Below are 26,926 nucleotides of genomic sequence, written 5' to 3'. Positions count from 1 at the left end.
CCTCATGTCAGGTAGTAACCCCATCCATGCCACAGGTCTGACTGTCAGCTTAGCCTTCCTACAGTACAGAATATTAAATCTGTTTTAAAAAGATAATAATAATAAAAAATCCTGCAAAATGCATGGGGATTTTTTTTTTGTGTGTGTGTGCTTCAAGGAAGAACTTTTGATGTATGCTAGATTTCTCCAGGAGAAGCAAGCCAACTGCATTGGCTTGCTCCTCTCTAAGCTGCAGCAGCTTTTAGAGTGTGGGAGTGTCAAAGTTTCTGCTGCATGCTCTTCTGCCTGCACCTCTTCTGCTCTTGGTCAGCCTCCTGCCATGGTGCAAAGGGAGGGCAGGATGCAGCCTGTGCTAGAGCTCATACGGCTGCAGGCAGGTCCTCTGACCAGGGCTGGGTCTGTGCATAGCTCTTCCCATTCCTCCTCACCTCTCCCATTCTGCACACCAGGCAGTAGTACACATATTCTGGGCAGAATGTTTATCCCAGCAATGTATGTATGGCTGTGAACACAGGAGCAAAATGGATTTTGAAATCTAAGGCAGTGTCTGCATTGGGTCCCAAGGGAATTCACTTCAAAAGAAATGTTGCCTGATAAGCCCAGTCCTGCCCTTCCTACTCCAGGCCAAACTCCTACCCAACTGCACAACTGCTCTCTTTCATTTGGTCTTGATAGTTGTGGTAAGATCACCTGTGAACAAAGTTTCTGTGCCACGCAGAAAGGGCGGATGATACTGCAGGACCCCTGCACTCTGTGCTGTTGTCTCTGGCCAACCATGTGTAAATGGTTTCACTGACACCTAGGTGGTAGCTGACTCACTGCATACTGGATTTGCTGTTCCACGAAGACTTCTGGTCAGTCCACTTTGTCCCCTGTTTCCTACACCCGCGTAACAGCACATCACATTTTCATTTGGCACTTAAAACAAGCTTTGCATTACTTGGAGGACGGTTTCGTTCAAGAGTGATGGCATGCAAGCAAATTCGATGCATTTCAACATTTCTGCTTAGTGTACATGCTACCCAAATGAGAGAAATTTGGCATGACGTGTTTGGGTTTTCTCAAATTTGGTTGTCTATGGCAGGATGAAAACCATTTCAAGTTGGCTTCCAATCGTGAAACGTCATGTTTCGTTCAGGCTCTAATCAAGGACAATTTCTGTTGAACAATGAAAAGAAGTATGGTTTTCATCCATAATTTTGAGTAATGTTTATTATTGGCTCTTCTGCATTTTTGAGCTACAAATTTTGTTGCTGTTGTTGTTTTTTAAACTTTTTTTTTGTGAAAATATGTTTTAAAATTTAGGACCTCCAGGAATAAAGTAGCCCCAGTGGTTTTGTTTGCCGGAAAATGGAACCACTTAGTACACTTTGTGTAAAATGTTGAAACTTTTACCATTAAAAGGTGTCGACAGTGAAGCTTTCACTGCAGTATGCCTGATTTTAATGCATCTACAGTAATTCCCAGTCAGTTGTCTATGCTATGAGATGAATGCATTTGAACCAGAATCGTTCTTTCTGCATGCCACATGCTCATCCTGTCCATGTGCCTAGCAAGGATGAGCTTCACAAGGCCTTTGGAATCAGCCTTAAGTGCTCAAAGAGATGAGGCAGGCAGCACCTACTTGTTACATGGACAGACACAAAGACCACAGAATTTTCCTAGGTCCGTCAAATTCTTTTCTGCTTCTTTCATGTCCTTATTGATTTGGTCCATTCCCTCTTCGATGCGTTCCAGTTGTTCTGATTAAACATAAGTATTTTATCCCCACAGAATGAAGCAGATGGAAAAGGACAAAGAAAAAAAAGACAAAAACTTCAGACATTCACTGTGACAAAAAACTGGACACCACATAGCAGAGCCGGTACCCAGTACCTACTTGTTACAAGGACATATGAAAAGGCCACAGCATTTCCCTAAATCTTTTAAATTTTTCTCGGCCTCCTTCATGTCTTGGTTGATATGGTTCATGCCTTCTTCAACACGATCGAGTTGTTCTGGTCAGGACAAAGGGATGACAGTGTGGAATGAATTGTATTTTTGTTTGTTTTTGTCTTCAACAGAATGTGAAAAATGGCCATGTAGAACTGAATCAATAATGACATTACAATGCATTAATCTGAGCTGATGCATTGTTAAAAGGATGTAAGCCGTACTGGATGCCGAAGATGTTTTTTACTAATATGGAAAGAATAAAACAAAGGAGGAAGATGTTTGAAATATATTAATTTAAACAAGATGTAATGATGTAAAAAGGAAGGGTTATAAAATTTAAAGTCCATTAACATATTACAATACATCCACTTACTAAGACACCAATGACATCCAAGAGAAAGAAAGATAAAGTGTTATCATTTTGCATTTATGCATGTTAATACAAGAGAAAATGTATCCTTCCATGGAAAATACCACAGTTACTTACACTTACAAATGCCTTGGAATTAGGTGAGGTGTGGCAGTGTAACTGCTCGGGTTAGTGGGTGCCTGAGTGAGGGAGCTGGCAGTAATGGGACCAGAGATGGTGTGAGCTGTAAAGAGCCATTTCAAAGTACTCCTTCTTTCCAGAGGCTGAGGAACCTGGGACCTGCTGCTCTGATTGGCGTGGGAGGTTAATCTCTGATCTGAGTGTGGCTTTGGGGCTGATTTTCCTTCTCACGTGGATGCTGCAAATCAGGCATAACCCCAGCAAACACAGAGGGATTACAACCACCAGAGGAGCCTGATGCTCACTGAAAGAGGACCACTGTGTGTGATGTACATTATCTCTCTCCCCAAGCCATTTTATGAAAAAAAAAAAAATAGTTGAAGACTAAGGTTTTTCATTGGGGTCACTTCTGATTTGCTCTAGGGCAAGTGACCAAAGCATCAAGCCCAGTAACCAGCCTGATACAGGCACTGCCTCTGCCTGCTGGCATCAAACAGAATTTGTCTTCTTCACCTGAGGCAGACAATGATGTAGGGTTTTCTTAGTGACTTGGTAGATCAGAATAATGCAGTGTGTTAGAGGAGCAGAACACCGCAATGTAAAATTGTAGGACCAGATCCTCACTGGTGTAAACAGATGTGGATCCCATGGGATCAGGGATCTGAGTCTGTGGTAGCTATGGCATTTTACACTAGTGGAAAGCTTCACCATTTCTTTCATGAAGGACAAACTTAAGTAAGTATTACATGCGATGAGAAAGTTACTTGGAACGGCAGTAAAAAATTGTAAAAAATATACCTAAGGAGTCTAAGTAAAGCAATCCCAGTAAAAAACAATTACATTCCTTTTCCCTATATTCAAGTAGGGAAAATATAAACACAGAATTAGACTTGAGAGGAAAGGAACTAAGACAGCACTAGTTATAGGAGAAACCTAATGTCATGCCTGATATTAACTGAGCCCAGCCAAGAAAAAAAAAAAAAAAAAAAGACATTTTTGAAAAAAAATCATTGACGTCAGTGTGAAACTCTTCTTAACCTGTTTGGGAACATGAATAGGCCTAATTTCTTACTTGGGTTTCTTCTAACAATTGAGGCTTACATTTTCAAAGCTGTTCAGGGGATTTGGATGCCCAATTCCCATTAAAATTAATTAAATAGAATTAATTTTAATGGGAATTGGGCATCTCACCCCTAGAGGGTCTTGATAGTCCTGTCCTAAATTATTCAAGCTGAAATAATTCAAATACTGGACTTGTGCTGTTGTTTAATCCTTGCATGATGCTGGGCTGGGAGAAGGAGAGGTGCCATGTCAGTATTGCCAGCTGCATCTGCTCTTCAGCTGTCAGTCCTCATTCTCCTCAGCTGGATGTGCCTGTCTCCTGACACCACGGGCATTATGGATCCCAAACCCAGGGAAGGTCAGAGTTACCCGGCAGTGTCCTCTAAAAGGAGCACGTACAATGTGAGCAAAGGATCAGGAACCTAATAATGAAACCTGAGAGATTCCTTGCACGTGTTTTGCCAGATAGATAAACTGCTGAGCAAAGAACCAGAAGTACAAGACTGTATTGTTTTACTGCACATGGTAATTCTACATTTTGGCCTGGAGGCTTGAGCAGAAGCTTCAGTTCACGTTTGTACCCACAGATTGTGAATCTCATCAGAAATGTGAGCACATGGAAAAAGGCGATATTCCTCTAAGTGCTTGTGCTCCTCACTAGCTCAGAGCCCTGCCTGATCCTGCAGAGTTGGGCGATGCTCACCCTTGCTCTGGGAAGCAGCTGTGGCAGTGTCAGCTGGCTTTTCTGCTGGCTTATGCAGTGTGATGGGAATGGCTAATTTCCATCGCAGATTCCCTCTTTCTGCTTGTGAGAACTGTGTTTGTAGAGCCTGGCTGGTTTTCCAGGCTCTCAGCTAAAAGAAGGCAGTTTCCACACACATATTTCGACACTGGGAGGGACAAGAGGAACTTACCTTTCTTCCACCAGCTGTACCGCCTGCATTTTCCTAACCTGGGCTGTGCAATAGGAAATGCCACCTAAGACTGCAGGGATCAGTTCTAGATCAAGTACCACCGGTTGGCTTTCAGTCCTGGCTTCCTTGCTCAGGTCTCTGAGGCCAGGTCTCTAATAGGGCCTTCTGAACTTTCTTTTCCTGTTTCCTATTCTGCCTGAGTAGGTAAGTGTTAACTGAGGAGTAGATTTGATGTGATTTAAAGACTTTAGTTTAAGTTATAGCTCTCTCCAGGAATCTGGCTTAATACTTCCCGCTTCAGGATTTTTCTGTGATGTTTATGGTATTTCTGAAGATAAAAGTGATCAGCAACTAATTTATCTTTCCTTACAGGAAACCTCATCAGTGTAAAAAGCCCATGTCATGTTTGTAGCCCAGAAGTCTAGACAGCCCTTAAAACCATTTGCTAGCTGTTAATATAGTGGGCAGGATCGTTAACATGGTTAAATCAGCGTAGTTATGTTGGCTTCATGGAGCAACACCAATTTATACCTGCCAAAGATCTGGTCCCACGGGCAAGTAAATAGATTCATGAGTCTACCCACAATTATTGAGGCATAAATATTATAGAGGAATTAACTTATTGAGGTCGCTCTGAATTTGTTTTGGTATGAATGATATTAAAACCTGGCCTAGAAAGAATCATTGCTGGTAAGAAATTAGATGGCTATCAAAAGCTTAATTTATTGTTTTCAAAGATTTTTCCAGCTTTGTGTATTGTATTAAAGGTTTTAGGACAGACAGTCTGCTGGCATATACTGCGATGAATCTATGTAAATTCTCACCAGCAAAGATCAAGTCCTTTATCTCTAATTTACAGAAGCATTTCTGTGTCAGAGCTTAAACATCTTTTGACAGTTTGTTGCAGTGGTCTTTAAATATACTGCGTCTATATCTACGTTTATATACATATATACCTTACACTTATATATAGTATATAAGGTAACTGGCATTGCCTCAGTCTGGAGGCAGAATACACACTAGGGGTATGTAGATTCAAATTTCCTTTTTCTTTTCTTTCTTTCCTTTTTTTTTTCTTCTTTTTTTTTCTTTTTTTCCAGGTTGGTCTGCAAATTAGTAGCCCCTTTTGCATATTGATGCCATTTATGTCTGAGAATGTCACTTGAATTCAAATATAGTGGCCATATATCTGCTTGGAGCTTTTACAGCAAACCAATGGCATGTCTTAGGGTATAAGCAGGGATATTTTTTTACTTGTCAATTACTTCTGTGTTCACACCACAGGTGACTGAGGGACCATAAGCTTTCTCCGTCGGTTCCATGGTAGCATTGTGGCCTTTTGTCAGGGAGCTTCTGTGACAGCTTGGCAAATCCCTTCTCTGTGACTGATCCGGGGAAGTGGCTGGGAGGGGGCAGCTGTGGCAAGGGCTCCCCTGAACTCCTCCTGTGGTCTCTTGAGCAAACACATCTGTAAAAGCACCTGAGCACAATGTGGGATGCAAGACTAGGACAGGGCAAGTGTGTGTGCTCCACCTTTGCAGCCCACCTGCAATTTATAAGAAATATTCTTCAGCTAGTGGCCAGTACAGGGGCCTGGGCTTCTTGAATGTCAGCAAAATGCCTTTGGAGAAGGGAACATGCCCTTTGCCTGGTGTATGGTGCAATGAAGCAATTTCCAACAAGGATAATATTAATTAAAAAAAAAAAAAAGGACATTTAACAGTACATTGTAATCATAATTGCATACAAGAGGGCTGAGCTTGAAAGAGAATCAGCAGATTAACTATTTCAAATGATAGCTGGTGACCCCATTTTCCATAAAGGAGAATCATATCGGAGTGAAGTACATTTCTAGGACAGACTTCTCAGAAAGCCTGAGTCCTGACCTAGCTCTGCTCTGAAAGGCATCGCCAAGCATGCATACGAGTGGAAGGAAGCTGGGGGGGAGCCCACATCTACTGCTGCTAAAAATAACAGTAGACGAGGCACAACCTGCTTTTGTGAGGGATTCGTTTGTCTTTTGTTCTGCACTACACTTTCAACATAATTAATGCCATTTTCCCTGTAGAATCTGGAATGGTTGATACCCACCATTTTTTTTTCATTAATTAGCAAACCAGCTCTGACTGTAATCAACTCAGCTCGTAGGTGTTGGTGGAGCGCCTTTAGCAGCTCTGCTTCTGACATCTCACTGCCTATCAATTTTCGTGGTAGGTGTTAAATAGGAGATAAGCTGGGGAAAGGGCCTGCACATGAGGCCATGGCTTTTCTCTCAGGCAGAAAGAATTTGTAATTATGTTTGTATTTGCTGCAGTCATTTTTCCAACGCCATAGAAACAGGTCAGCCATAACTCATGGAAAGCTGGAAAACTCAAAACTCACACAATAGCTGTAGAGAGCTCAGCTGGCAAGGGCACTGTCAGCTGAGTTTTACGTCTGGTTATTCCTCATTATTCCAAAGTTTTACCTCCATACCTCAACTTGATCTGGAGTACAGATCTGTTGGGTAGATTAAGCTCCTCTCTGTGGTCGCTGGCACTGCTGGTTGTGCACTTGCAGTTTCTCTGGTGCAGGGAGAAAATTTCAGTTGCATTGACACTTTTTTTTCAGTTCAGCAAAGTTTTGGATACTCCTCTCTCTCTTCTTGGATGAAAAAGGGCTGTGTGGCTACTGTTATTGGAAATGTTTCTCCCCACACCTCATTCTGAATACAAGAAAAAAATTCATTTGTAATAAGCTGTGTGGAGATAACATCATACACACACACAAAACAGTCTTGAAGGTCCAGATTGCTCTGCTTGCCGATACTCCTATGGGAGTTGGTGATGGGAGTTTCTGAGAAGGATATTCCCTCCCACTGGAGGAAAAAAGCTACTGTTCTGGGACCACACCAGTTTTGCAGTCCAGGTTTATCTTCATATCCCCTCTGTGTACTGTCAGTTTCATTTCTACACTCTGCTTTTTACCAACATGAATCCAAATGTTAACATTTTTCTAAGCAAGCATGTTTTAAAGACATTTAAATAAGGACAGCAATTGTTACTCCTCAATAATCCTTTGCAGCATAACATTTTTAGTGTAGAATATAAATATTTTAGTTTAAATTGTTATGTGTATATTTCAGTAATTCAACAGGGGAGTTGGACTCAAGGCCAGGTTTAAGAAAGGTAGGCATTATGGATGCAGATAGGCTCCGGGAAAGACTTTCTCACTGATGGATAAAATCTCATTCAGGAGCATCCAACCTCAGCTCCTCCCTATGGGTTCCCTCAGGGAATGACAGTGTGGAACAGCTTTGGGTGAGAATACCTGGCCCAAAAGGCGGTGACTCTTTGTTTTGCATAGGGACTGCTCCAAAAGCCCACTCAGATTCCCACTCGGTGACTTCAAAGGGTACTGGAGGAGGTCTCTTTTAGTCTTGGCAGCCCCAACCTCTGGGAAAAAGGAGTAGTGAAATTGCTTGTGAAGCTCTGTGTTTCTGTAGGGTCACACCAGACTGCGGTCTGTTCAACCAAACCGCTGGGCAGCAGGAGCTAGCCAGGCTGCCTTGGCTGCGTGAGTACCAAGTTGTGTATCATTATGTTGGCTGATTTTATGATTTTATGATCCCACAGATTTCTGCTTGTGATGTCAAAAAATGAGTTCTGCTTTGTGCTACTGAGCCTGAGGTTAGGTCAGAGAAGTTTTTCTGAGGTATGTTTAACTTAGCAAACAATTTTGTAAAGAAATCTAGAAACAGGGCTTCAAGCAATTGCAGCAATTAGATATTCTGCTTGCCACCCACTGGAAAGATCAATGTCATGGTTTTTGTCTATTTAACACCTAATAATCTTAAGTGACTTGTGCACTCAGCTGAAAAGAGATCACATGGCAGTGTTAGCAAATGATTTCCTTAATCTGATAATCTGTTGAGACATCCATGAGTTGCACACATTGCGCTAATTACAGAGGATTCAAGGTAATCATTAGTGTATTTTGCCCAATAATAGAAGTCTTTTGTCGCTAAAATAAAATAATAAAAGAAATAAGGAATTATTACAGCTATATATGGCTAAAATGGACAAAACATAATTAAACATTTAACATAGTACAGCAATTACAAAATTCCCAGGGTTTGTAGCATTGTTAGGCTGTTTTTTCTTGAGAAACCCATAGTGTTATAATCACAAGCTTCATTTACTGAACCTCTTAAGGCATGACCATAACCAATTTAAGGAGGCTTTTAAGTTGTCTGATTCCTTCCTGTAAGTATCGGCTATCCATGTCTCTACGCATACAACATGCATTCCAGTTTTCACTGTCAATACAAGTTTAATACTGAGCTTCCTGGCCTCCAGAGAGGTCAGCGCCTTGGCTCACAAGGACAGTCCTTCCTAGCATGACTAGGTGGGATGACTCGAGAGTGCAGGGGCTTACCAGTAGTGATCAAATAGAACTCCAAAGGAAGTAACTAAATAAACAAGGGGTTAAAAAGAAAATAACCTCCCCTAGCAATCTGTGGAAAAACAAGAGCTAAAGAAAAGAAACCTACTTTCCTAAGGCTAAACACAAGGGAAGCTAGAGGCACTGCTAAAGTTTCTGTGGATCTGCCCCTGACTTTTGTTACTGGATACAAGTGGACATTTGCAGACTTTCTCTGACAATATTTGTGATTTATTTCAAGCGTTAATACACTTCTGAAACAAAGCACATTATTTACACAAGTGCTGTATCTGTTTCAATATAAATGATCTGTTTTTCTGTATTCAGTGATAGCTCTGTTGCTGACATTATTCAGGAAATAAGAAACATCCATAGATAACATCTGTAATATTTTTCTTGTCAAGACAAATTGATGAGAAAAACTTGGTTAGTTTAATTTCTTTTCCTTAAAAGGAAAAAAAAAATAAAATACAAGAAGCAATAATACATGTACCTAACAGCAAACAGAAGAAAATATTTTCTGTTTAGGTCCTGTTATTACTTTTCATTCATTTTCATGCCAGAGAAGCAGGGATGTAATAGATGAAAAGGGCTTGTCGGGTTATGCAGTCCATTTCCCAATAATGCTGTAACGTTGCCTTCAATGGTTGTTGGGGCTTGCTGAGCTACAGAGTGTCACCTCTGTAGAAAATGTTTCCTAACACAGTTTCACATTGTGCCACAAACTAAATAATAACACTGGCTTTTGGGGGGCTGGATTGATATAGAGTAGCAGAAATACGTACTCTGTTGATTAACTTCTCTTTGGAGGCTCCCTGTTGCTGTTGCTGTGGGTCTGCAGCAAATATTAGTTTATTCGGGGGGGTGGGAGGGGGGGGGGGGTGAAGGAGAAGCTACCTGCTGCTTTGTGATATTATGAAGGGCAAAAATGTAATTTCCTGGGATGCACTGAATACATCTAGCTCCGTCTGTGTCACTGTCATCCACAGGCAGGGACTTGTCAAAGTTTAAAGGCTCAGATATGGTCACTTGTAATGAGATGGTTGTTCTGTAGCTTTTAATGTTAAGCTCCTGTTATCCTCACTGACATTTCTTTAAAAAAAACAAAAAACAAAAAAAAAAAAAAACACCCTGAATTTTGCACAACCCAAACCATTTTAGTTTCTCTTGGGATGCATATATTGCATGCCTTTCACTTGTAGCTAAACAAGTGAGAAAATTACATAGCACCTGCTTAAATAATGTTGGATTTTATATTGATGGAGGCAAATCTTCCCATCATGTAGCTGGATCTCGACCCAATGCTTGCTGAAAAAAAAGATGATTTTGATGAGTTCAGCCTGCAGCTCTCTTTGATATTAATGGGAAACAGATCAAAAGAAGTACAGACTCTCACACAGCTATTGTACGTTCCTTTGTCAGACGGTGAAGCTGAAGGCAAAGAGATTTTTGGGTTCTCATGCATAACCGTACATGTTTTATGGCCCTGGGTTTCAGGGTTGCACACAGTTAGCACAGCACTTTGAGAATGGTTTACGTCCTTACTGAAGCAATCTGAACTTACCTCCTTGCTCATCCAACATAACCAAAGTCCTGATACCAGCATCTTTACTCTACATCCCAATAGTGGTAGCAAGGTAAGGAGAGAGAAGGGGAGAAGAAAGAGAGAGAAAGAGAGATCAGTGAGGGAACTCTCAGTCCTCGGCACAGGACGTAGGAAGACAAAAGAAAAACAGTGAGAGGAATGACAAGGTCATAAGGGGCTGGTGGCACGATCCAAAGCCCTTATGTGACTGGGCACCGTAAAAGGAACTGTGTACCCTAAACTGTACCATCAGCCCTTTAGGATTCACTGGGACACTGAACTACTGCAGAAACACAAAGTCCCAGACCATGCCATTAAATAATCACCTTATGCGAGAGCCATTTCTATACAGAGGGTTTGTTCCCAAGTTCTCTGAGCAGGAGAAGGGAAGAAGGGGGTGTTGACACTGCAGATGTACACTCATCCCACAGGAGAAATAGATGGCACACAAACATGTTTGGTAATAAGCTGTAGCACTTCGTACACAGCCCTTGCAACACAGAAGTCAGAGAGCTTACCTCCTTAGGAAATCCATTTTAAGGCAGGCTAACATTTAGTAGGATTAAATCATATTTTTTGGCTCAGAGACCTAAAATGTTTTTGAGCCAAGTTGTAATTCATTCAACAGCCACCTTTAGTGTCCATCAATGGACTTTGGACTAAGCTTGAAGGCAGGACTTTTAAACCCCTCCATGCCAATCCTATCTTGGTTCCTGTGAAGGCTAAATGGAGTCTTATCACCATCATCTTTGCTGGGAGCAGGGCTTAGGCAAAGATGAGCACTTCTGAGCTCCCTCCTGCCTGAAACAGCAGCAGGCCAGCTTTCACAAATACAGTTTTTGCATGCATTATCACCACTCTGGGGTGCGACCAGGTGTCTCAGGTTTCTGGGTGCTGTGATACAAAGCTATATCACAGATTAGATTAGCTCCTTTTTAATTACAAAGGGAAAACTAGCTCCGTTCTGCTTAGAGCAGTGATAACATCTGTGAATAATTAATGGCCTGAACGATAGCCTGACTGTTGCATCTCAGTAACAGATGAAGTAAGTCCTCTGTGGCCTGACAGCTTGCCAAGGGAGTTACCTGGACATGTGTGGCAGTAATTTAGCTGCTTCCTTGAACAGAAAGCCACCCATGTCCCCGTGAAGCAGATAAAGTTGGTGGTGCTGATTTTGCAGGGGCTGGGGAGAGGCAGTTGCTTGCCCACAGTTACACAGCAACATGAGGAAGAGAAACCTTGTGTCCTGACCGTCCCTCCTGTTTTTTTCAGGCTGTCCCCCTCCTCCCAGAAGCATGTCCAGGGCTTCACATTATCCCTCCTGCCGTCACTCCTCCTTCTGTCGGGGAGCAGTGGTGTCCCTCTGCCACTGGCACACTCCGGGGTGCCTGCATGCCAGCCAGCAGCGCGCTGCATGCCACAGCTCAGCTGCCAGCCCGCCGGCAGCACTCAAGGTGGCTGCAGCTGGAGCTTCTCTGCTCTGCTTCAAGAGCACCCCACTCAGTTCAAGAGGGATGTGAGATGCCCCTTGTTGCGCTCTTGTCTGCCTCCCTCTGCACTCCCGCTCTTCTCTTTAGTGCCTGCGTCACTGTAGGAACTGGGACGAGCATCAGATGTGTGCAGCCGGGTTTGCTCCCCCTTTTTCAGGCCCTGTGGGAATTGGCAGGTGGAGAGAAGCCTCCCGCCCTTCGGCCAGCTGTCTGCCAGGTGCTGCTGCTGCTCGCTCTCCTTTCAAGCTCACATTGCACTTGCTTGAGTCCCAGCCAGCTTTTATTTTCACAGCCTTTGCAAACTTAGAGTCCAAGGGTCATCTTAGATTTGCCTATATACAGTAAGGAAGCCGCCCTTAATGATCTTAAGTTTTCTGTGGGACAAGTATCAGATCTGCTGAGCAGTGGATGTTAGGTAGCTTGTTACGGTGCCCTCTCTGTGCTCTTGGTACCCAAGGTGGCTTACCCGGAATGATTATATGCATTTTAACAAAACATACATCATACAAACACAAGGAGGCTGCTTGGATCCTGAGTCCTCTTGGGTTTGAGTAAATACAGTGTGGTGTGACATTACACCTTCCTGAATTAGAAAACCTGCAGCTGGTGGTGTGAGAGGCGTTGGCTTTCAGCGACTCCAACATAGCCAGGCTGAGAAATGCTTGATGCTCGTTAGCCCTCTGACCTTCTGTTTCTGCAGTTTCTGAGATCTGAGCAATCTGCCTTTATGCAGCTAAGCTGCCCAGTGACCTGAATGAGACCTATGCTGAGAGAGGAACTTGGCAATTGGACCTTATGGTTTGTGTTTCGTATTAAATCCTTGCACGGAGCTAAAGAGGTGCAATTTTCTGCTACTTACTTGGCCATCAATACCATTTCATTTCATCAGGCAATACTCTATCTCTTAAGAAAGTGACCTGTAGCTCAGCCTGCCACAGCATTAATCCTAATGTGAAAATATTAGAGAGTGTGCATTGAATACACTTGTCTGCATCTGAGATCTAATCCAAAGCACATTGAAGCTAATAAAAAGATGCTCACTGACAAAGACAAGAGGTGATTCAGACATCAAGTGACAATCTCCTCCTGTTCCAAGTTTTGATTAAGCATTAATTGTTTTCTTTTTCACAAAAAATTAACCATGTGCAGCCAATTTGAAAAAATATATATAAAACCACATTTCTACATTTAAAACAGTTCCAGACTTTCCCAAGAGTTAATTATTTCCATTGTGACTGACTTTTTAGATAGCTCAAAACCAAACAGAGCCATTTGGCAAATGTGCTCATCATCCAGACATCTGAGCAGGAGAGAAACACTCTGGATATCTGACCCTCGGTTCAAACAGGCTGAGCCATCTTTAGAAATCTCAATCTTTCTTCATCTAAAGGAACAGAGAGGAAGAAAGGTACCAAAGAAATGTATTTGGGGCTCATGGGAGAGATTTCCCAAGCACAGAACATGTTGGTGTTTCCTGCACTAAAACTACCTCTGAAACTGCCCTCGGTCAGTGGGAGCAGCTGTCGGCAGACACACGCGAACTGGTTGCTGAGAGGTGACGAAGGCTGTGTTTGCAAGTTGCCAGCCCAGAGGAATATGGTTTACAACAACTGATCATAAAACCTTGTTAACAGGTTCCCAGATGAGCCCATGTCACGGCAGCGGGTGGGTGCCGGCGTGGGATTTGTCCCATCCAGGGGCTCAGGAAAGGTTCCCACCCACACACAGCACTCACCAACATCAAGATCCTACGTGGGAACCTGTGCATGGGCAGAGGTAGTGAGGTCTGTGGTGTTATGAAAATGTCTGCTAATGGTGTGCTTTCCCCAGGATTAGGGCATTTCTGTCTTCCTGTGCAATGGAGGAATTAGTTAAGGCTCTCCAATCCTTGCACAGGCAATCCTCCATCTAGTTTGCAGAAAATAAGGGTTCTCAGAAAATGGGATGCTTAGGATAGTTCAGGCAGGAGAGAAGAAAAGTACATCTTTGATGGGGTCCTGCAAAGTTCATGGAGCACATGCCACTTCAATCCATCTCTCAACAGCCTCGTCTCTTTGGGTTCACTTTTGACTCTCTTTCTCTTCCTGCTGCACCTGAGAGGAGAATTTGGGCTGCTGGATTTTGCCACAGTACAGCAAACATCTCACACTCCTGTGGTTTCTGTGAAGCACACACACGGTTTCTCCACTGGACCACAGGCTAAGCTACTAATCAGAAAGCTAGAATATATGATTTTAAAACTTTGGGCTTAATTCTGCTTTTAGATACATCATCTTAAGGCAGTGTGCTTCAGAGAAGCCAGTTTAACAGCATAATTTGGATCCCCACTGCAGTCTTTAATATACATTATCCTCAATCTTCTATAACAGCTTTATAAAACTTTTTTGTAGTAGGGTCTCACTCAAAGCCCATTAAATTAATCTACAAGGCATTCACTGTAATTTGCCCAGCACTTTGGAGGGGAAATGCATTGCTGTGTTGACTACTGATATGTCACTGAATTTCCCAAGGAAGGGAATTGGGAAGACTTCTCAAAGGGCCCGCCAGTCCCTCCAGAAATACAGTGTGTTTCCTATCCATGCCCCCTACAAAAGGCAGCTATGCCAACCGTGGTTAAGCCCAAGGTTTGGTTTTCCTGGCAATATAAGGGAATGATGCATCAGATAGAGAACCCAAATTCTAGAATTCCTCTGTGTTTCAGGAAGTAGCCTGAAAAACAGGTATGTACTCTCACTTATGTGAAGAACACATAAACTTCCTCTTCAATGAAGAATTTTGCTTTAATCAACATGGTTTATAGAGTTTGTTTTGAATAAATTAACACAGGCAATTATAAATGAAGACAGGCTGAGAATGCTTGCAGTTCCCAGTGACACTAAAGAGGCATGTCAACACCCTAAAGACAAAACTGTGGTCAAAGAAACACTTTTAGTCATCCGTAGTAATGCGTTTCGTCAACTCCAGCTCCAGGTTCACTGTCACCCTGTTAACACTGTAATGTCTCTCTGTGCCTGACCGAAAAGCCTTGTTACTTTTCCAAGCCTGTTAATTCACCCTGGGGCTCAGATCCTCAGCCAATACAGGTCTGCGTATAACCCCCTTTGAATCCTGCGTGCCTGGTTTTCATCTAGTGCAATTTCCCTGGCTCCAGTGCTACCCAGCTGACAGACCCAGCTACACGGGGTTTCATCCTGCATGGCAAGCACTGACACCAGAGTTATGAATCACCTTCCTCTGGGCCAGACATGTGTTTCTGTGGAATTACACAGACTAGAACACTTGTCTGAGTAAAACCATTCCAATAGCTAATGATGTCAAAGGGATTTTTCAAATCAGCTTTGACAAGATTTGGATCAAAATCTAAATTAATAGATTTTTTTTAAATTCTTTAATCTATAATTAAGGGGCATTTGACTGTGGTAATAATGTCACAGGAAACTTAACTTCCCAATCACAAATGAAGGAGGTAAGTAAAATGGTATACTGTATGTTCAGTGTCCTGTTCCGAGCAGCATCGTGACGTTATCAGACTTCCACAGCTTAGCATTTCAGCTCTGATAGCTTAATAAACTTGACTCTAACCCTGCAGCATGTAAGAGGAGAAATAGTCCTGTCTGGATTTGGATGTACAAAACAACTCTTTTGTCTGTGCTCGTTGCTAAGTGCTTTCTTGCTGGGCTTTCTGCACTACTGATCTTGTTGATATTTTTTCCCTTGCTGCGTCAGAGCTAGAAACTATCTTCTTTCCACCTTACAATGATCAATTTTTTTAAAAGCGATGGTGGTTCCACTAGAATATGGTAGCAGACTCACGGCTTTTCTCCTACTGTGTTATTCTGCATTTAGTACAGCCAGCCCAGAGGTTAAAAGCTCGAACAAGAAGATAATGAGAAAGTCAGCTACAAACTATGTTTTAGTCTTACTTCTCCCGCTTAAGTTCATTTTTGTTTTATGTTTTGGTGGAAACATTGCACAGCAATGTAATGAAGTGCAGGTGTTTATGGCAGCGAGTAGCAAGCAGTTCCAATGCCGTTGGTTAATGCGGATGTAGCTGTGTGTTGCATAGGTATGCCAAGCACCACAGAGCAAACTGATTTTTGTAATCCGCCATCCCAGTACGTAGCTGCCCTCGGGCAAAGCAGTGGCCACTTTACAATGTCCACTCACCACTTCTTCTGGCTTCTCCTGTTGTGCTAGGGCTGAAACAATCAGCTCCTTGCAAAGCTGGGTTATAAAATGAGCCGCAGTAACAGATTTGGTCCTTCAGCAAGGAGAACAGCTCCGTTTTCCTCGCTGACATTTCCTGCAAACAGCAGCAGGGCTTAGTCTTCAGACTCAGCCGAGTCTTCTGAGGCAAGGAGGGCCCAGAAAATCCTTTGTGGACATCAGATTTGTCCCTCATGCTCTGGCCTCATTTCAGCATCGTACTGCTGTAGGCCTTCCCTGAGCAGACAGCACTCCTCTGTCCCTAGAGCGCAGCCAAGTCAGGCTGTTTACTCTGTATTTCCCCAGCATCCAGCAGAGCGGAGCCAACCCTGACAGGAATCCATATATATGTATATGTATATAGGAATAATGCTTAAACGTGGGGGCATGCTCTTCCTCGTTAAGGAGTACTGGATTTGTTTTATCAAGAGAATAAAGTAAAAAGCATTCTTTCATTGAGGAAGAATATTTTCTATCTCTACCCACTAGACAGGTTCTGCTAAGCAAGTGAGTCTAATCGGATTTCTTTTTTGTCTATTAAATCAGAACAGTGCAAGTTCAATTTCAAAGACACTCGCCACTTGTCTTTTTAGTCTAAAATCTTTCACTTCCTAACCGCTGCGTGCTTTGTGAAGTACCTAGAAAATGGGGTCAGAGTAATCAACCCGCTGTTCAGAGCACAGGAGAATTTTAAAGGTCTTTTGTAGTCACATTAGTGAAAATAATATTCAGCTCATTGTAAATGAATTCCCTTGACTACTCAGGGCTAGTTTTAGAAACTTCTGTATTTGCACAGGAAGATATTGTAGCAGCTGAAAAAAAGCCAGGTCCAGAGAGATGCCGCACTCCTCCAAGAAGCACTGGAGTCCTACACAAATTCATTGGTAAATGCAGCACTCCCAGTTCTCCTCCCACTTTGCCATTTGCTGTGATTTAATACTAAAATTCCAGTGGCATTCACAATATGCTCATTCAATATGTTAGGAAAACTCAAGCAGTGCATAGGTCACACAAATACAGCTTGGGAGAGACAGGGCTGATATTTACCAATGGCTCGGCCCTGGGCAAATCACTTCCCTTTCCTGTGCCTCTTTTTCTTCCCACTCATCATCTGCGTTGTCTATTTTGATCGCAGGCATTTTGGGGCAGCGTGCTCTCCTGCCTTGTGTTTGTGGAGGTACACGTGTAAGACTTGTGCATGTCAGCGAAGTGAATTAAAGCAGGAGCTGCGTCCAGCCGGGAGGTGATGTGAAGCAAAGGTTAGAAATGGCACATCCAGGGAGTTGAGCAGAGAAGAGGGGCAGATTGCTTGCAAGACAAGAGCGTGCCTTGGCTGCAAGGGGCCCAGATCTGAATTGTTTGTGGCAGAGAAGTGATGCTGACTATGCTCAATGACCCATCTGCTCATCTATCTGTACACGGAAATTTAATTTTGTCTCCACTGGGCTCCATTGATCTCCACAGTCCTGATTGATTTTGAGGCCGTGAAGCCTACGGCTGGGCTTGTGCTTGTTCCTGGACGTGGGACCTGATGTCATGTTCTGCCCATTGTCTCTGCTGGAGACTTCTCCAGTTGTCAGGAGTACCGGGACTGTCAGTACTGATGACCCTGATTAAAAATGTCACCAGTTCCAGAGCCACAGCTCGCACAGTGTCTGGAAATAACACAGCCTGTCAGGCAGGAGCAAAGTTTTCCACCGCCTGATGCCTGATTGCTCTAACCTGAACCGAGTTTGGTAGCACCCAGCTTTTAAAGCCCTTTGTTATGAAGAGGGTGAAATGAGGGCAAATTGCATTTTCCTTCTGGGGGTGACCCCTGCAGGTGGGTGCAGGCTGTGTTAGCCATGGGGGCTGAGCACAAGTCCCCTTCCCCAGCACCGTGGAAACAGAGAACTTCCTTCTCCAGAGCTGTCGATCTAGCACAGCTCATAAGCCTTGAAACCCTAATAAATGTTTCAGAGATGCGTGAAGTGGCACTTAACGTGTGGTGACTGATGCTCTATAAATAGCTGCAAGTGGTTTTGTAGAGGGAGGTATCAAAGAGGACAGGGCAAAGAGGCAGAGGGCCTTTCTCACCTTCCCCGCTTGCAGCGATATGGCAAGGACATCAGGGCGGTGCCAGCACGAGGCTCCAGGAGCTCTGCAGCAAACTCAGCTGTTTGTCCCTCACTCCTGGTCACCTTCAGAAGCTGTTCCCTTGCCTTATCTCGAGCAGCCTGTCTCTATGGGTACTCAGATATGGGCAAAACATCGTGCCTCAGCAGCTGGCCTGCAGCTCGACGCTGGGCAGCTGAGGCACGGTGTCTCAAATGAGCTTCCTGCCTGGGGTAGGGTGAGGAGGGACGGAGTGGTACAAAAAGCCATGGCCGTGCCCTAGCACTGTGAGTAAGAGGGAAAAAGGAACCTCCCAATGTGTCAGTCTCCATCGCTTTTGCTCACAACAGAAGCTCAAATAAAATGCAGTCCTTACCTCTTCAACAAGCTGCAGCATTCGGCGGGTGCTCTCAAGGGACTGGAAAAAACAGGAAAAGCCACTTAGACCACTTAGATTTGGCAAGACACAGTTTCCCTCACTAATGTGCAGGCTCACGCTGACAGCATGTTTCTCCTGTGCTCTTTGCCTTCCCCCCAAATCAGGCCATCGGCGGGTGACAGCGATCTCCTCATCCTCAGCCCCCAGGAGGGCTCACGATGCAGCGCTTCCCACCGCGTCCCGGGGCAGCTGCGGGCTCTAACGCCTGCACTCCCCTCGCCCGTGCGGTGCCGCGGTGGTGCTGGGAGCAGCTGGTGTTCCACTTTAGAAACACAGCCTGCAGTGTTCAGCTACTTTGCAATCACCTAACTGGTGACATTTAATATTGCATAGGCTTGGCAGATTGAAGGGATCCTCAGACAATATCATATTGCTGGGTTTTGCTCTAAGGGCAGTCAAACTGCTGCATGTCCTAGTACCTAAACCATGTTCATGATCAATAAATATCTTAATCTAAACTACTTAATCTGGACCAAACACGATGCTGAATTGTTTCATTTCTTTTCCAGTTCTGCTTTCCGTGTTAAGATGACAGAAAACAGAATCAGTCCCAGAACTCCTCTGCCAGACCAGCTCCTGTCTCTGGCCGTGCCTGTCACCCACACCCAGCCCCAGGGTTCCTGCTTAGCCCTCGGCCTCACTTCATCAGCAAGCTGGTCGGCACGCCGCTGCATCTCTTCCAGCTCATTGCGCATATCTGCGTCTTCCGCCATTTTAGCTGTGGGTGTGTTTGTGGAAGCTGCAGATCAAGGAGTTGTGCTCAGCTGCCTGCGAGCCTGGAAGACAGCGAAAAGGGAAAGAAACGGAGTGGTTAGGCTCCCTGAAGCACCAAGATGTGCTTAAATGCCAGTCCCCCAGAAGTGTTTTTATTACGAGTGCCCTCACCCAAACGCTTTCATTCTGGATAGTCATTCCTATACAGAGCACACAGGATTTGTCAAGGTGGTGCTTTACTCCTGTGCTATTAATCGCTCTTGAGGAACAAGGATCTATTCTTACTGTGTTTGCTGAGGAAAAACAAATCCTTCTTTCTTCATTAATGATTCAAAAGCTATACACACCACATCTGGAGATTCAGGGGGCACTGCTTGGTACCAGAAGTGGGCTTCAGACCCATTTATTCTGCCCTAAAATTAAAAGCCTTAATTTGAAGGAGGTCAAGGTCAAGCCTATACCGCTCGCATCCTATATTTCAACTGCATCGCTTGGAGGGCTGGGCGCTCAGCTAATGTATCTCTAGTGAAATTAAAGACAACGAAACTTCAGATTTTTATCAGCTAACGACTTGTCCAGGATGCTCTAGTTCAGACTCTGAAGCAGTGTTTACAGCTGGATCGGGTGAAGGTATCTACCTGGGCGAATCTTTCATTTCAGGTGAAAAGACTGCAGGACTTATCTGGCATTGTCAATGCCACTGAGCTCATCCTAACCCGAGATCAGGATGCAGCCCACTAATCTTCATTTGGTTAGGGCTTCTTTTTTGTTATAAATTCGAGCTAGCTCTGATTACTGAGCATGACTTGATTAAGAAAGGCGGGTCCTCCTACCATCTGTCAGGTCTTTATAACAACAACACTGGCTTATTTCTCTGCTTGATTCAAGCATGCCACATTGCAAATTACTGCTCACTGAATGTTAGATTTGTTCATTGCAGAAAAACCTAATCCCAGGTGCAGAGGAGGTGGGGAAGTTGTGGGGGACTGAGAATAAACAGCCATAAAGCACATGCCATCATGCTCAATTACAGAAAGAGGACAAAAACAGCCCCTTTCAGTAAAGCTGCTGTAGGAAAGCAAAATCCCAGGGGCTATCTTCTGTCCTGTCTTTGTGATATGTGTAGCCTTTATAAAACAAGATAAGCCAGGGCAGAGTTTGGCTCTAAAATTTTAACAATAATAACTCTTTTTAAAAGCAAATTATTTTCTATCTGAGATGAACCCACTTATTGCTTTGACAGCACTTTCCATCAGCACAACAGGAGTATGAGCTGAACAGGTACGGCTGTGTGGCAGGGATATTTCCTGGATCACACCCTGTTTACTTAGAAATGTGTAAGGAAAGCAGACCACTCCTTGCATTTCTTCTGCAGCTCCAGCAACAAATTTACTTCTTTTCTTATCTATGAAGGAATATGTGACCTTCATGCTTTCACATTAGCCCTGCCCTCACTCGTGGCTGCTTTTCCTCTTTGAAGCTACAGCAGGAAGAAATCCATCTTGGAGAGCTAGCCCTGAAGCTACTGGCACAGCATCCTACTTTCATCACTGAGCGCATCGCTACGTCCTTGTCAGAAGGAGGCTGACATTCTGTGAAGGGTCACACAACATTTAGGAGCCCAAATATATGCTGGAAAAGAAGCCCACCCAGTTCTGCCAGCTGCATGGTCACAGTGGTGTGAAGGACCAAGCTTAAGCAACTCATCTGCAGCCCCGGATGATGCTAATGTGGAGCTTAATTTCATGGCTAATATTCAGACTGATATCAGGCACTTCAAGGATGCTCACAAACAGCAGTAAATAAGCTTTGCAAAACTGTCACACTCCAAGGATTAGGAGGAAAAATTGAATTAGGAACTGGTGTCCTCCTGAAGGGCACGTGAAAGAGTGGGTAGGTTTTCAAGGCTACCCCAACCTTCCCACCCCACTGCTGTATGCACATTGCTTTTTGTGGCACATCATGCAGCTTCATGAAGAAGCTGCTCCTGATCTGCTCCTGATTAGCAAATGGAGCCAGCTTGACTGGCATAAAAATAAGTTGTTTTGATAAAGAACCACTGTCCAAACTCCTGTCCCACCTGGCACAGGCTGGCACTAGAGCAGTCACTGCTTCACAAATAGTGGTTTTTCCCAGATCGAGGCAAAACTCAGCATTAACATAGCTCTGGCACAGCAATAAAACATTCTCCTCTGCCTGGATTCCTCACTACACTTGTGCTGGCAGAAGAGCAGCATTGATCTTTAGCAAAAGTCACAAAGATTTAGACATGATTTTGGAGCTGATCTAATTGGTGTATACATCTCACTGTGAGGAGCAGAAAACTGGTCCTGGTTTATATCTATTTGGTAGTGTTTTCCTCACTGTAAACAGGGGATTTGGTTCAATCTCTAAGCATATCCCATGTGAGCTCAATGATTACAGACTTGTAAGCAAGTGCAGGTGAGATGAGTGCTTCTCCTGACAATAGCTAATAATGCTGTCTGCTTCTCAGTCACCACAGATAGTAAAAAATGTGCAGAAAACTCAGTTCTCAAGTAGATTCCAGCCTGACTTTGGATCTTTTACTTATTAAATTCTGATCACAAACCAGCAAGTGTTGGGTGGTGCAAAAAAGTAACAAAGGGGTGGAACTTCTTGATTTTTCTTTGGAGTTTTCCTTTTTGGTTAATTAGAAGCATCAGTTGACATTTTAGTGACAGATGCATCCTTTTTTTGCATCAAACTGAAAAAAAATGTCAGAGGTTGTAACCAGAGAGATGTTCTGGAGCAAGTGATTGAATTTGACAGGTTTATTGAGCTTGTTTGGTATTTGTAAAGCACTTAGAATGGGTTGAGAAATAGCAAAAAGCATTCTTCCAGACAAGTCATTTTACATCAAGTTTTAGTCATAAACAAAAGTACCCTGCAGCAGTGCTGATTCAACTTTACTTAATAGAAAACCATGCGCAAGAATCAATAAAGGTTACTCATTTGCAGACAGTATGATAAACTGCATATATGTTGCAGGTGACTAGGAATGGGTTTCATTTTTTTTCAGATTTTGCAGTTCTAAAGGTGAACTAGGACAGATTAGAGATAAGAGAAGCCCCATATGTGCTTAAATTCAGTTCCAATTTCATGAAATTCCAGCAACAAACCCTGTTATCTATAAAGTCCCATAGAGAACATATTCGTATGTTCTAAAGGGAATTACATCACTACAGTACAAATTAGGTTTTCCCTCTAAGACGTTTTTTTAAAAAAATGTGGGGCCTATATATGGTCCGCTTGATTTATCAGAACATTGAAACCAAGGGATGAGAGAAATGGCCAAGCAAATGTGAGTGGTAGTGGAGCTGCGCTCACTGACTGCCGGATGGGCTTTCAAGATATGAAATAGTGGTCTGGTTTTGTCTGTTACTACAACCTGCTGCTGTTTTAGTTACATGGGAACTGACCAAGGATTCTACTGGGGACCTCGGGGAATAAATTCCTTGTGATATTTTGTGTTCTGTTCTCATTCAAGCTGATTTGAATCAAGTACCAAAAGCCTACAATGATTTAAAAATCCCCAATATGACTGGGCATAACCTCTCCAAAAAGTGCTCTTTAATTTTCTCTACATTTTATTTTGTCTATGGTTACTGCAGAGGTGACAGATCATCAAAACAAAGTGACGTACTATGTTAAGGATCTTAAGCTTTGATTAAAAAGTTGCTACAGAAGCTACAGCGACTTGCACGCACTCAGTCAATTTGTGTTTATACTTGCAGTAATTGCATACACAGATGCAGTTGCAAAATTTTGCAAGGATCTTGGTCTCTCTGTTTCAAAAAAGGGAAACCCTCTGGGATCACAGACAAACATACGTAATGCTCTCTTAAAAGAAGACAGAAGTCCAAATGTTGTTACAAAAAATATCATGTGCCAAGCCGAGGGAACGGGGCAACTTACATCAAATTCCCTGTGAGCCAGTCTTGCGTGTTACACCAGGGCTGGCAGAGGAGCACAACAGGAGACTGAGGGTTACAGAAAAGCGTAGAGGCTGGCTAATGGAAATGCATTGCCTATTATACTTTGAATTCTACATCTGCTAGTTTAGTAGTGCTCGGGTGCAATAAAGGATCTCATGGCCAGAACATTGTATATCCTTACGGAATCATAGTGAAGTCTAAGAGAGACCTACATATATCCCCAGAGGGAGAGAGAGACAATGAGTGACCTTTGAAAGCAAATATTTGTTTCACAGTGATATAAACACTTCAGTGCAATAAATACAGGAAAATGAAAATGCTGCAATTTACTGTGGTGAAGGCAACACTGCAATAAAGTGTTCTTTTTTAAGCACTCTCCTTGTTATTAAAGGACACATCTATTCTTCCCGTGGATATTTGTAGCCAGGGGATGACTGCACTGGCGTATTCTACTAAAAAAGTCAGAGTCGGTCAATACCCCACTTTATGCTTCTTTCGTGTAAGATTGAAATAAATTACCACAGCGCTGTGGCATTAGCAGAGCTGCTGAAAAGCCAAAGAGAGATGTTGGTCATCAAGCATCCTGGGAAGGATGTTGAGTTATTAAAAGCTGGATGCTTGCATTACAGCTATTCCCCTTTCAGTTTTAATTTGGTCATTGGCAGAAGGAGAAACGCACACTGCCAAAGGGAGAGATGAAGTTCAGCTGTGGATAAAAGGGGTCATCCTTTCTCCCCAGGGCTGCCTTGCAGCAACTCAGGAGACTCCCTGGGTCCTGCACAAGACAGGTTCAGCCACGGAATATGGCCGGGAGCAAGGCAGCTTTAGGGATTTATAGGATCCTTCTCTCAAGGCACCCATCCTCTTCCCTGCTCAGCTGCCGGCACTTTGATCGTGCCTTTCACCGCCTCCTCCAGCCTTCCCTAGATGGGCTGGCTCTTTGCAGCTGGCTTATAAGAAATTTCCCAGCATTAACCATGAAGATTGGTCTAGACCAGAAAGTGCCTACTAACACCAGTAGGGAACAAAATAGCATCAGAAGTGCAAATATGCTGTGGAAAGACACATAAATACCCATATCTGCATGTTGCTTACGGTTCCCCCTGAAACTATGTTGGGGATGCAGTGTTGAAAGGCAGCTTCCAGCAAAAAGCCCTTACTCAGTCTGATAAACAACAGGTGGTGAGAAATTATTTGGGTTGGGAGCTTACTTGGGTTGGGAGCACGGCTTTTATAGATTGCGGGCTTTCAGAAATGTCCCTTACAAGCTCTAATTCTTCTGGGTTTTGACTTCTGTCATCTCTATTGCACCCAGAGCTCACCACAATTAATACTGTCTGTAACAGAAATATTTCCTGCATTTGCTCTTATTGTATTTTAATTGATCTGAAAGCACTTGAAGAACAAATCAGCTACTTTTGCAATGAGGAATCCTATTTAAAGATTTTATGCTATTGTATAAAACACGGCAATGAAAAATTTCTCTGTTGTTTGGATTTTAATTTTAAATAGCTCTGAAATAAAACCTTGAGGAAAGACTGCTTTTTGCATCCCTTCTGCAGCACAGCCTATTGCCTGGATGCAAGTCACCCCAAGAGTTTCAGCAGTTACCATTTCCAAAGAAACACCTTTGTCACGTCCGTGCTGCCTGTTAAGTCATAGAGCAGCCTCTGCCTGTGGGTACGGCAAGGTCCCAGCTCCCTCCTGGTGCTCTCACACAGCGGCTTGCTGGCCGGCCTTTGGCACAGCTCCACCCCCCAGCTGACAGAGTGTGGTGACAGCCTTTCCCTCTCCTCTTTTTGCTGCATATTCAGGAGAGAATAATGCCTACCAGCGAGGGCTTGACAGGGAGCGACTTTGGAAAAGACAGGCACGGAGATCTTGCACATTTGAATTCAGGAGAAACCAGCAATTCCTAGTTTGTCCCTGTCTTCCTGCTTCGCTTTAGACAACTTATTTTACTGTCAGGGCTTGCTTGCATTGCCTAAAGACATGTCTCTGGAGCTATGTCAGATGCTCTGGGTGTTTGGTTGCCTGCTGCTGGCTGTATCTGTCAGCCTCATGCAGATGTCTTGGATACCCTCTGATGGGACTGCTTGTCCGTGTTTAACAACTGAATCTGTCTCCCATCTGCACGATGCGGGCAGCATCCTTCCTACCCTGTCTTTTTTTTTTAGCTATGGAATTGCAGGTGTTTCAGGGCATGGACTGGCACTCAGGTTGGGGATGTTTGTGCTACCGGACGAGGTCTTTGGGGTAAATGCTACCAAGCATGATATGCACCACTGTGTCAGAGCTTGCATCTGGCTGGAGCGAGAACACCCCCGCCAAAGGCCAAGCTGAGGATGTTGAAGTATAATTAGACAAAATATGATTCCTGACTGCTGAATGTTTTGGAAAAATAAATAAATAAATAAATAACTGGAAAGCAGTTTTCCTATGGGCTTTTGATGCTGTAGTGTCAAAAAGCCCAATACAATGATTTGTTAGTGTGAATGCAGCTGCGCAGCGTAAATGCGCTACCAGGGGAATCACTTTTTCTGGTAAGCGTGGGCACCCCTGTCCCTGGCAAACCCTGATCATTGGTGGGTAAATGAGCGTGACTGCGCACGTACACGGTTGCAGTGCGGCAGACAAGTTGTGTTGACACAACCACTCCGTGCCTCCGGTTTCTGCAAATCGGGAGGTTCTGAGCAATACATCCCACACTTCCCCCAGGCGCTGCAACCAGTGGCAACGGCAGGTGGAAAAAGTTGCCGTTGAGATCTCGGAGAATAACAGGAGGTCATAAAAGAAATGCCTGGAGCCACCCTATCCCACACAAAGCAAGACATTGTTGTCCTGTCGGTTGTCAGACAACACTGCTGTTTTATACAGCTCCAGCATGTGCATGTCGCTTTATCAGGCTCCTGCACTGAAAAAAAAATATTAAAATACCACAGAGCAGCCGTTTTGTAACCATTTCACTTCAGGGAAATAAGAACCTGACTTTTTACCCATTTTACTGCTAAAAAAACACTTTAGAAAATAAACTTTGCAAGGTGTTATCTCTCTGCAGTCATTTCCAGAGCTATGTACCCACACATTCTTTCTCTTTTTTTTTCTCTCTCTCTCTTTTTTTTTTTTTTTTTTTTCTTTTTCTTTCCAACAGCAACAGAAAAACATTGCAGGCAAAAATTCTTTCCATTTGGGAAGGCAACCACTCGGAGTGGTGGAGGTTGAAGAGAGAAACCCTCATACCAGGAGTGGGCATCACATCTGGAGGGAGCTGCTGGCAGTGCGGAGGACACTGAACAGAGACCAGGATTGAACAGGCTGCAGTGAGTCTAATTCCCTGCTCTCGGAGGTGACTGCCTCATACAGCTTCATTCATAATTTAGCAGGGTCCTGTGATTCCCAAAGTTTGTTGTGATCCCACTAGTCCTGCTAGCAGGCCAGACCCTGTTAGTCCTTCCTTGGCAGATGGACTGTTTGTTGCCCTGACCATCCCGGGAGTTGCTGGTTCCAGTTTGAATTGGTCATCTCTGGAAATGAGTGGCCAGCACTTCACAGAATTTTTAATGAGGACATGAGCATTGCTCAAAGGGCTTAGTGCTTCCCCTTCCCTCCAGGAGATACC

The 26,926-nt window shown here is 43.7% G+C and overlaps 1 protein-coding gene across 1 annotated transcript in view; it reads right to left on the bottom strand.

Annotated features, from left to right (window-relative positions):
- Positions 1 to 26,926, bottom strand: part of SNAP25 (synaptosome associated protein 25) — a 60,958-nt gene that overhangs the window by 9,271 nt on the left and 24,761 nt on the right. Inside the window, 4 exon segments of the mRNA XM_068675666.1 lie at positions 1,880 to 1,997; positions 10,388 to 10,436; positions 18,575 to 18,616; positions 19,279 to 19,413. Of these exon segments, the coding sequence (XP_068531767.1) occupies positions 1,880 to 1,997; positions 10,388 to 10,436; positions 18,575 to 18,616; positions 19,279 to 19,350 (281 nt within the window). The 5' untranslated portion in view covers positions 19,351 to 19,413.

The sequence above is a fragment of the Anas acuta genome, chromosome 3 (assembly GCF_963932015.1).
Source record: "Anas acuta chromosome 3, bAnaAcu1.1, whole genome shotgun sequence".
Lineage (NCBI taxonomy): Eukaryota > Metazoa > Chordata > Aves > Anseriformes > Anatidae > Anas > Anas acuta.
This window is presented reverse-complemented; position numbering and strand designations above follow the sequence as displayed.